This window comes from Acipenser ruthenus, chromosome 32 (genome assembly GCF_902713425.1).
Source record: "Acipenser ruthenus chromosome 32, fAciRut3.2 maternal haplotype, whole genome shotgun sequence".
Lineage (NCBI taxonomy): Eukaryota > Metazoa > Chordata > Actinopteri > Acipenseriformes > Acipenseridae > Acipenser > Acipenser ruthenus.
The window spans coordinates 2,763,592-2,773,586 of NC_081220.1; the positions used below are offsets into that span (position 1 = coordinate 2,763,592).

Below are 9,995 nucleotides of genomic sequence, written 5' to 3' on the forward strand. Positions count from 1 at the left end.
TTAGCGCCAGCCAGACGCGCCAGCCAACCGAAGAGCCTCAACAAAAGAGCCGGGAGTCTAGCTGTGGGAGTCTACAGGCAACCAGAAATCTGAGGCAAGATAGGTAACTGGTCCTGCTCCTACTAATTTGTAATTAACTATTTAAGTATTATTTTTATTAGTTGGTGTTTCAATTTAGGGAGGAGTGTGTGTATGTGATTTTAAACCAGGTAGTGTGGTTATTTGAATATTAAGGTGATTTTGCAATTTGTAACTTCTCAGGGAGGGTGGTTTGCATTTGGATTGGTCTCCACACAGCCTCCTGCAGTGGTGTGATCCCCTTTGAAGTGTGTAAAAGTATTGTCAATAGAGCAGTTAGCAGTTGTGCCAGTCCCCTTGCAAAGTGAGGTGGAACCCATCTAGGGTGTGCATATAAATAGTGATCAGTCTACAGGAACCAGGGACTGAGGCAGATAGGCTAGCTCCTGCTTCAAGTAATCTTTAATTAACTACATTTGGTAACTCTGTAAGGTGGTGTTTGAATTAGCTGAGTTGGTGTGTGTGATTAGTACCAGGTGAGTGGTTTAATTGAATAGAAGTTGTTTTGCTATCTGATTGGTTTCCACGCAGTTGTTTTTTTAATATATATTAAGCAGCCTATTTTAGCGCCAGCCAGACGCGCCAGCCAACCGAAGAGCCTCAACAAAAGAGCCGGGAGTCTAGCTGTGGGAGTCTACAGGCAACCAGAAATCTGAGGCAAGATAGGTAACTGGTCCTGCTCCTACTAATTTGTAATTAACTATTTAAGTATTATTTTTATTAGTTGGTGTTTCAATTTAGGGAGGAGTGTGTGTATGTGATTTTAAACCAGGTAGTGTGGTTATTTGAATATTAAGGTGATTTTGCAATTTGTAACTTCTCAGGGAGGGTGGTTTGCATTTGGATTGGTCTCCACACAGCCTCCTGCAGTGGTGTGATCCCCTTTGAAGTGTGTAAAAGTATTGTCAATAGAGCAGTTAGCAGTTGTGCCAGTCCCCTTGCAAAGTGAGGTGGAACCCATCTAGGGTGTGCATATAAATAGTGATCAGTCTACAGGAACCAGGGACTGAGGCAGATAGGCTAGCTCCTGCTTCAAGTAATCTTTAATTAACTACATTTGGTAACTCTGTAAGGTGGTGTTTGAATTAGCTGAGTTGGTGTGTGTGATTAGTACCAGGTGAGTGGTTTAATTGAATAGAAGTTGTTTTGCTATCTGATTGGTTTCCACGCAGTTGTTTTTTTAATATATATTAAGCAGCCTATTTTAGCGCCAGCCAGACGCGCCAGCCAACCGAAGAGCCTCAACAAAAGAGCCGGGAGTCTAGCTGTGGGAGTCTACAGGCAACCAGAAATCTGAGGCAAGATAGGTAACTGGTCCTGCTCCTACTAATTTGTAATTAACTATTTAAGTATTATTTTTATTAGTTGGTGTTTCAATTTAGGGAGGAGTGTGTGTATGTGATTTTAAACCAGGTAGTGTGGTTATTTGAATATTAAGGTGATTTTGCAATTTGTAACTTCTCAGGGAGGGTGGTTTGCATTTGGATTGGTCTCCACACAGCCTCCTGCAGTGGTGTGATCCCCTTTGAAGTGTGTAAAAGTATTGTCAATAGAGCAGTTAGCAGTTGTGCCAGTCCCCTTGCAAAGTGAGGTGGAACCCATCTAGGGTGTGCATATAAATAGTGATCAGTCTACAGGAACCAGGGACTGAGGCAGATAGGCTAGCTCCTGCTTCAAGTAATCTTTAATTAACTACATTTGGTAACTCTGTAAGGTGGTGTTTGAATTAGCTGAGTTGGTGTGTGTGATTAGTACCAGGTGAGTGGTTTAATTGAATAGAAGTTGTTTTGCTATCTGATTGGTTTCCACGCAGTTGTTTTTTTAATATATATTAAGCAGCCTATTTTAGCGCCAGCCAGACGCGCCAGCCAACCGAAGAGCCTCAACAAAAGAGCCGGGAGTCTAGCTGTGGGAGTCTACAGGCAACCAGAAATCTGAGGCAAGATAGGTAACTGGTCCTGCTCCTACTAATTTGTAATTAACTATTTAAGTATTATTTTTATTAGTTGGTGTTTCAATTTAGGGAGGAGTGTGTGTATGTGATTTTAAACCAGGTAGTGTGGTTATTTGAATATTAAGGTGATTTTGCAATTTGTAACTTCTCAGGGAGGGTGGTTTGCATTTGGATTGGTCTCCACACAGCCTCCTGCAGTGGTGTGATCCCCTTTGAAGTGTGTAAAAGTATTGTCAATAGAGCAGTTAGCAGTTGTGCCAGTCCCCTTGCAAAGTGAGGTGGAACCCATCTAGGGTGTGCATATAAATAGTGATCAGTCTACAGGAACCAGGGACTGAGGCAGATAGGCTAGCTCCTGCTTCAAGTAATCTTTAATTAACTACATTTGGTAACTCTGTAAGGTGGTGTTTGAATTAGCTGAGTTGGTGTGTGTGATTAGTACCAGGTGAGTGGTTTAATTGAATAGAAGTTGTTTTGCTATCTGATTGGTTTCCACGCAGTTGTTTTTTTAATATATATTAAGCAGCCTATTTTAGCGCCAGCCAGACGCGCCAGCCAACCGAAGAGCCTCAACAAAAGAGCCGGGAGTCTAGCTGTGGGAGTCTACAGGCAACCAGAAATCTGAGGCAAGATAGGTAACTGGTCCTGCTCCTACTAATTTGTAATTAACTATTTAAGTATTATTTTTATTAGTTGGTGTTTCAATTTAGGGAGGAGTGTGTGTATGTGATTTTAAACCAGGTAGTGTGGTTATTTGAATATTAAGGTGATTTTGCAATTTGTAACTTCTCAGGGAGGGTGGTTTGCATTTGGATTGGTCTCCACACAGCCTCCTGCAGTGGTGTGATCCCCTTTGAAGTGTGTAAAAGTATTGTCAATAGAGCAGTTAGCAGTTGTGCCAGTCCCCTTGCAAAGTGAGGTGGAACCCATCTAGGGTGTGCATATAAATAGTGATCAGTCTACAGGAACCAGGGACTGAGGCAGATAGGCTAGCTCCTGCTTCAAGTAATCTTTAATTAACTACATTTGGTAACTCTGTAAGGTGGTGTTTGAATTAGCTGAGTTGGTGTGTGTGATTAGTACCAGGTGAGTGGTTTAATTGAATAGAAGTTGTTTTGCTATCTGATTGGTTTCCACGCAGTTGTTTTTTTAATATATATTAAGCAGCCTATTTTAGCGCCAGCCAGACGCGCCAGCCAACCGAAGAGCCTCAACAAAAGAGCCGGGAGTCTAGCTGTGGGAGTCTACAGGCAACCAGAAATCTGAGGCAAGATAGGTAACTGGTCCTGCTCCTACTAATTTGTAATTAACTATTTAAGTATTATTTTTATTAGTTGGTGTTTCAATTTAGGGAGGAGTGTGTGTATGTGATTTTAAACCAGGTAGTGTGGTTATTTGAATATTAAGGTGATTTTGCAATTTGTAACTTCTCAGGGAGGGTGGTTTGCATTTGGATTGGTCTCCACACAGCCTCCTGCAGTGGTGTGATCCCCTTTGAAGTGTGTAAAAGTATTGTCAATAGAGCAGTTAGCAGTTGTGCCAGTCCCCTTGCAAAGTGAGGTGGAACCCATCTAGGGTGTGCATATAAATAGTGATCAGTCTACAGGAACCAGGGACTGAGGCAGATAGGCTAGCTCCTGCTTCAAGTAATCTTTAATTAACTACATTTGGTAACTCTGTAAGGTGGTGTTTGAATTAGCTGAGTTGGTGTGTGTGATTAGTACCAGGTGAGTGGTTTAATTGAATAGAAGTTGTTTTGCTATCTGATTGGTTTCCACGCAGTTGTTTTTTTAATATATATTAAGCAGCCTATTTTAGCGCCAGCCAGACGCGCCAGCCAACCGAAGAGCCTCAACAAAAGAGCCGGGAGTCTAGCTGTGGGAGTCTACAGGCAACCAGAAATCTGAGGCAAGATAGGTAACTGGTCCTGCTCCTACTAATTTGTAATTAACTATTTAAGTATTATTTTTATTAGTTGGTGTTTCAATTTAGGGAGGAGTGTGTGTATGTGATTTTAAACCAGGTAGTGTGGTTATTTGAATATTAAGGTGATTTTGCAATTTGTAACTTCTCAGGGAGGGTGGTTTGCATTTGGATTGGTCTCCACACAGCCTCCTGCAGTGGTGTGATCCCCTTTGAAGTGTGTAAAAGTATTGTCAATAGAGCAGTTAGCAGTTGTGCCAGTCCCCTTGCAAAGTGAGGTGGAACCCATCTAGGGTGTGCATATAAATAGTGATCAGTCTACAGGAACCAGGGACTGAGGCAGATAGGCTAGCTCCTGCTTCAAGTAATCTTTAATTAACTACATTTGGTAACTCTGTAAGGTGGTGTTTGAATTAGCTGAGTTGGTGTGTGTGATTAGTACCAGGTGAGTGGTTTAATTGAATAGAAGTTGTTTTGCTATCTGATTGGTTTCCACGCAGTTGTTTTTTTAATATATATTAAGCAGCCTATTTTAGCGCCAGCCAGACGCGCCAGCCAACCGAAGAGCCTCAACAAAAGAGCCGGGAGTCTAGCTGTGGGAGTCTACAGGCAACCAGAAATCTGAGGCAAGATAGGTAACTGGTCCTGCTCCTACTAATTTGTAATTAACTATTTAAGTATTATTTTTATTAGTTGGTGTTTCAATTTAGGGAGGAGTGTGTGTATGTGATTTTAAACCAGGTAGTGTGGTTATTTGAATATTAAGGTGATTTTGCAATTTGTAACTTCTCAGGGAGGGTGGTTTGCATTTGGATTGGTCTCCACACAGCCTCCTGCAGTGGTGTGATCCCCTTTGAAGTGTGTAAAAGTATTGTCAATAGAGCAGTTAGCAGTTGTGCCAGTCCCCTTGCAAAGTGAGGTGGAACCCATCTAGGGTGTGCATATAAATAGTGATCAGTCTACAGGAACCAGGGACTGAGGCAGATAGGCTAGCTCCTGCTTCAAGTAATCTTTAATTAACTACATTTGGTAACTCTGTAAGGTGGTGTTTGAATTAGCTGAGTTGGTGTGTGTGATTAGTACCAGGTGAGTGGTTTAATTGAATAGAAGTTGTTTTGCTATCTGATTGGTTTCCACGCAGTTGTTTTTTTAATATATATTAAGCAGCCTATTTTAGCGCCAGCCAGACGCGCCAGCCAACCGAAGAGCCTCAACAAAAGAGCCGGGAGTCTAGCTGTGGGAGTCTACAGGCAACCAGAAATCTGAGGCAAGATAGGTAACTGGTCCTGCTCCTACTAATTTGTAATTAACTATTTAAGTATTATTTTTATTAGTTGGTGTTTCAATTTAGGGAGGAGTGTGTGTATGTGATTTTAAACCAGGTAGTGTGGTTATTTGAATATTAAGGTGATTTTGCAATTTGTAACTTCTCAGGGAGGGTGGTTTGCATTTGGATTGGTCTCCACACAGCCTCCTGCAGTGGTGTGATCCCCTTTGAAGTGTGTAAAAGTATTGTCAATAGAGCAGTTAGCAGTTGTGCCAGTCCCCTTGCAAAGTGAGGTGGAACCCATCTAGGGTGTGCATATAAATAGTGATCAGTCTACAGGAACCAGGGACTGAGGCAGATAGGCTAGCTCCTGCTTCAAGTAATCTTTAATTAACTACATTTGGTAACTCTGTAAGGTGGTGTTTGAATTAGCTGAGTTGGTGTGTGTGATTAGTACCAGGTGAGTGGTTTAATTGAATAGAAGTTGTTTTGCTATCTGATTGGTTTCCACGCAGTTGTTTTTTTAATATATATTAAGCAGCCTATTTTAGCGCCAGCCAGACGCGCCAGCCAACCGAAGAGCCTCAACAAAAGAGCCGGGAGTCTAGCTGTGGGAGTCTACAGGCAACCAGAAATCTGAGGCAAGATAGGTAACTGGTCCTGCTCCTACTAATTTGTAATTAACTATTTAAGTATTATTTTTATTAGTTGGTGTTTCAATTTAGGGAGGAGTGTGTGTATGTGATTTTAAACCAGGTAGTGTGGTTATTTGAATATTAAGGTGATTTTGCAATTTGTAACTTCTCAGGGAGGGTGGTTTGCATTTGGATTGGTCTCCACACAGCCTCCTGCAGTGGTGTGATCCCCTTTGAAGTGTGTAAAAGTATTGTCAATAGAGCAGTTAGCAGTTGTGCCAGTCCCCTTGCAAAGTGAGGTGGAACCCATCTAGGGTGTGCATATAAATAGTGATCAGTCTACAGGAACCAGGGACTGAGGCAGATAGGCTAGCTCCTGCTTCAAGTAATCTTTAATTAACTACATTTGGTAACTCTGTAAGGTGGTGTTTGAATTAGCTGAGTTGGTGTGTGTGATTAGTACCAGGTGAGTGGTTTAATTGAATAGAAGTTGTTTTGCTATCTGATTGGTTTCCACGCAGTTGTTTTTTTAATATATATTAAGCAGCCTATTTTAGCGCCAGCCAGACGCGCCAGCCAACCGAAGAGCCTCAACAAAAGAGCCGGGAGTCTAGCTGTGGGAGTCCAGCGAGGGGAGGCCTGCGCTGAGACGCTGTTCGACTAGATCCGAACCTAACAGCGCTCTGGAAGAAGCCATCTACTAGTCAGGTCTGTATCCTCCACCCCACTGCTCCTACTGTGCCTTTTGTCTTGCTTGTCCTGCTATGACTGTCTCTCACATCCCTGTTCTGTCCTCCCGTCCTTGTCCTCTGCCCTCCCTCCGCTGTTGCTCCTCCAACCCCTCTAACCTCATTTCTCTGCCTCTCCCCCCCTCCCGCACACTCTCTGGTGCACTCTGGAACTGTCACTCTTCTGCTAACAAAGCTGATTTCATCTCTGCCTTTGCCTCCCACCTCTCGCTCGATTTCCTTGCTCTCACTGAAACCTGGCTGTCCCCTGATAACACTGTTACTCCTGCTGCCCTGTCCTCTCTCTACGTCCTGTCCCATACCCCGCGTCTCACCGGACGGGGAGGTGGGACGGGTCTTCTCCTCTCTCCCTCCTTACTCTTTTCTGTCCCCTCTGATCTCACCTCCCTCTCTGTCACTACCTTTGAATTTCATGCAGTCCAACTAACCTCTCCCTGTCAACTCCTGCTCATTGTTTTGTACCGCCCCCCTGGGCCTCTCACTCACTTTCTGGATGAACTCGACTATCTACTCTCCTCCCTCCCCTCTCTGTCTACCCCGACTGTCCTGTTGGGTGACTTCAACATCCATCTCTCCAACCCCAGCCACTCTGCTGGATTCCTCCCTCTCCTTCACTCCTTCGACTTCTGTCTCTCTCCGTCTCCTCCTACCCACAAAGCTGGCCGTCAACTGGACCTCACCTTCTCCAGGGCCTGCTGCCCCTCCAACCTCTCTGTCACCCCCCTGGACCTCTCTGATCACTATTTCATCTCTTTTTCTCTGTCTCTCCCCCCTCTCCCTGCTCCTCCTACCCCCACTGTCACCTCTCGCCGTAACCTCCGCTCTCTCTCCCCCTCTGTCCTTGCCTCCACTGCTCTCTCTCACCTCCCTCCTATCGACTCCTTTTCACAACTCTCCGTAGACTCTGCTACCTCCACCCTCTTCTCCTCACTCACCTCCTCCCTCGACTCCCTCTGTCCCCTCACCTCCCGACCCGCTCGCCCCTCCCCTCCCCATCCCTGGCTCTCCTCTGTGCTCCGCTCGGCAAGAATCACACTGCGATCTGCTGAAAAGAAATGGAAGAGAACCAAACTCCCTGCTGCCCTAGACCTTTACCGCACTCTTCTCTCCTCCTTCTCCTCTACTCTCTCCTCTGCTAAATGTGCTTATTTCCAATCTGTAATCCAAGCCTCCACTAACAACCCACGTAAACTATTCTCTACCTTCTCCTCCCTCCTAAACCCTCCCCCCCCTCCTCCTCCCTCCTCTATCTCCCCTGACGACTTTGCCTCCTTCTTCTCTTCTAAAATCTCAGATATCCGCAAACTCTTTAACACCTCTCCCTCCCCCGCACCCCCTCCTGCTCCAACCCCTACACCCACTACATCCCCTACTAACTCGCCCTCCCTCTCCACCTTCTTGCCCCTCTCAGACTCTGACCTCTCCTCCCTGCTCCAGGGTCACAAACCCACCACGTGTGCCTTGGACCCCCTCCCCACTCACCTCTTTCAAGCTGCTGCTCCTGCTCTACTCCCCTTCATCTCCTCCCTCCTCAACACCTCTCTACTTTCTGGCATCTTCCCCTCTGCCTTCAAAAAAGCCTCGATCACTCCCCTCCTCAAAAAACCTACCCTCGACCCCACCTCCCTCCAGAGCTACCGTCCTGTCTCCCTCCTACCCTTCCTCTCCAAAACCCTCGAGCGGACTGTACACCGCCAGCTCTCTGCTTTCCTGTCCAACCACTCTCTGCTTGACCCTCTCCAATCTGGCTTCCGCTCTGCTCACTCCACTGAAACCGCCCTTCTGTCTGTCACCAACTCACTTAAGTGTGCCCGAGCTGCCTCTCTCTCCTCTGTCCTAATTCTCCTCGACCTCTCTGCTGCCTTTGACACTGTTGATCACTCTATTCTACTATCATCTCTTGCTGACCTGGGGATCTCTGGCACTGCTCTGGCCTGGTTCTCCTCCTACCTCTCCAACCGCACTTACCAGGTAACCTGGCGTGGAGCAACCTCCACACCTCACCCTCTCTTGACTGGAGTCCCCCAAGGGTCAGTCTTGGGTCCTCTCCTGTTCTCTCTCTACACCCGCTCCCTGGGCCCCCTCATCGCATCCTATGGTTTCTCATACCATTTCTATGCTGATGATGCTCAGATTTTCCTCTCCTTCCCCACCTCTGACTCCACCATCTCCTCCCGTATCTCTACCTGTCTGTCTGCTATTTCCTCCTGGATGCACTCGCATCACCTCAAACTCAACCTCTCTAAATCTGACCTCCTTTTCTTTCCCTCCTCCTCCCCCTCCTCTGATCTCTCTATCTCTGTTCCTCTGGAATCTACCACACTCTCTCCCTCTTCCTCAGCTAAAAACCTTGGAGTCACCCTGGACCCCTGCCTCTCTTATTCCCAGCACATCTCCACTCTGGCACGCACTTGCAGATTCTTCCTGAGCAACATCCGAAGAATCCGACCCTTCCTCACCAACTATGCTACCCAGCTCCTGGTCCAGGCCCTGGTACTCTCCCGCCTAGACTACTGCAACTCCCTCCTGGCTGGCCTCCCTGCGTCCGCCACCCGTCCGCTCCAGCTCATCCAGAACTCTGCTGCTCGCCTGGTGTTCTCTCTACCTCGCTTCGCCCACGCTACTCCACTACTCCGCTCGCTCCACTGGCTCCCGATCACCGCTCGCATCCAGTTCAAGACTCTTGTACTAGCCTACAGATGCCTTGATCAGACTGCACCCAGCTACCTCCAGACCCTCATCTCTCCCTACACCCCCACTCGACCTCTCCGCTCCGCCTGCACTAGAAGACTGGCTCTACCTCCGCTACGCTCCCCTGCCTCCCGAGCCCGCTCCTTCTCCACCCTTGCTCCGCAGTGGTGGAACGACCTCCCTACAGATGTCAGGACTGCCCAGTCCCTGACCACATTCCGGCGCCTCCTTAAGACTCACCTCTTCAAACAGCACCTGTAGAACTCCTCTGTTGTATCCTGGGACACTATCACCCTTCATTTAAATATGCTTTATTTTGCTCTTATCTGCCCCCTATTTTACTGCATTTAATCCTGTACCTCAGAATATTGTAATCTCCCAAGTGTTTAATCTGTAGTATTTTGTACTTAATCATATCCTGATGTAACTATCACTACTTAATCATATCCTGATGTAACTTTCACTATTATCTGCTGTATTATTGAATTGTGGTTTGTCACACTTGAGAATTATTGTATTTCTTGTTCTTATTGTATGACTTATATTGTAACACTTGAATGTATTTGTATTTGCTTGCGATTGTAAGTCGCCCTGGATAAGGGCGTCTGCTAAGAAATAAATAATAATAATAATAAATAATAACAAGCTTTGTTTCCAAAAACTCAACTGAACCGGACGCATCATTTTAAAGCGCAAGT

General features: G+C 46.0%; 1 protein-coding gene across 4 annotated transcripts; it reads left to right on the top strand.

Annotated features, from left to right (window-relative positions):
- The first annotated feature begins 5,783 nt into the window (after nucleotides 1-5,783).
- On the top strand, nucleotides 5,784-9,928 carry LOC131703159 (mucin-2-like). 4 transcript variants are annotated; one of them, XM_059006106.1, is made up of 3 exons: nucleotides 5,784-5,872; nucleotides 6,405-8,577; nucleotides 8,995-9,928. In XM_059006106.1, the coding sequence occupies exons 2-3, from the start codon at nucleotides 6,622-6,624 to the stop codon at nucleotides 9,556-9,558; spliced, it is 2,520 nt and encodes an 839-aa protein (XP_058862089.1). In that variant the 5' UTR covers nucleotides 5,784-5,872; nucleotides 6,405-6,621; the 3' UTR covers nucleotides 9,559-9,928. The 4 variants fall into 4 exon arrangements, 2 of the variants coding, with proteins under 2 accessions (XP_058862089.1, XP_058862088.1); XR_009309698.1 differs by lacking the exon at nucleotides 5,784-5,872 and having other exon boundaries at nucleotides 6,173-6,565; nucleotides 8,995-9,093; XR_009309697.1 differs by lacking the exon at nucleotides 5,784-5,872 and having other exon boundaries at nucleotides 6,173-6,565; nucleotides 8,948-9,082.
- The last annotated feature ends 67 nt before the right edge of the window (nucleotides 9,929-9,995 follow it).

Coding starts and splice junctions, on each gene's coding strand:
- LOC131703159 (XM_059006106.1), top strand. CDS start 6,622: ATGACTGTCTCTCACATCCCTGTTCTGTCCTCCCGTCCTTGTCCTCTG. Junction 8,578..8,994: donor TCTCCAACCGCACTTACCAG/GTAACCTGGCGT, acceptor TCTTATTCCCAG/CACATCTCCACTCTGGCACG.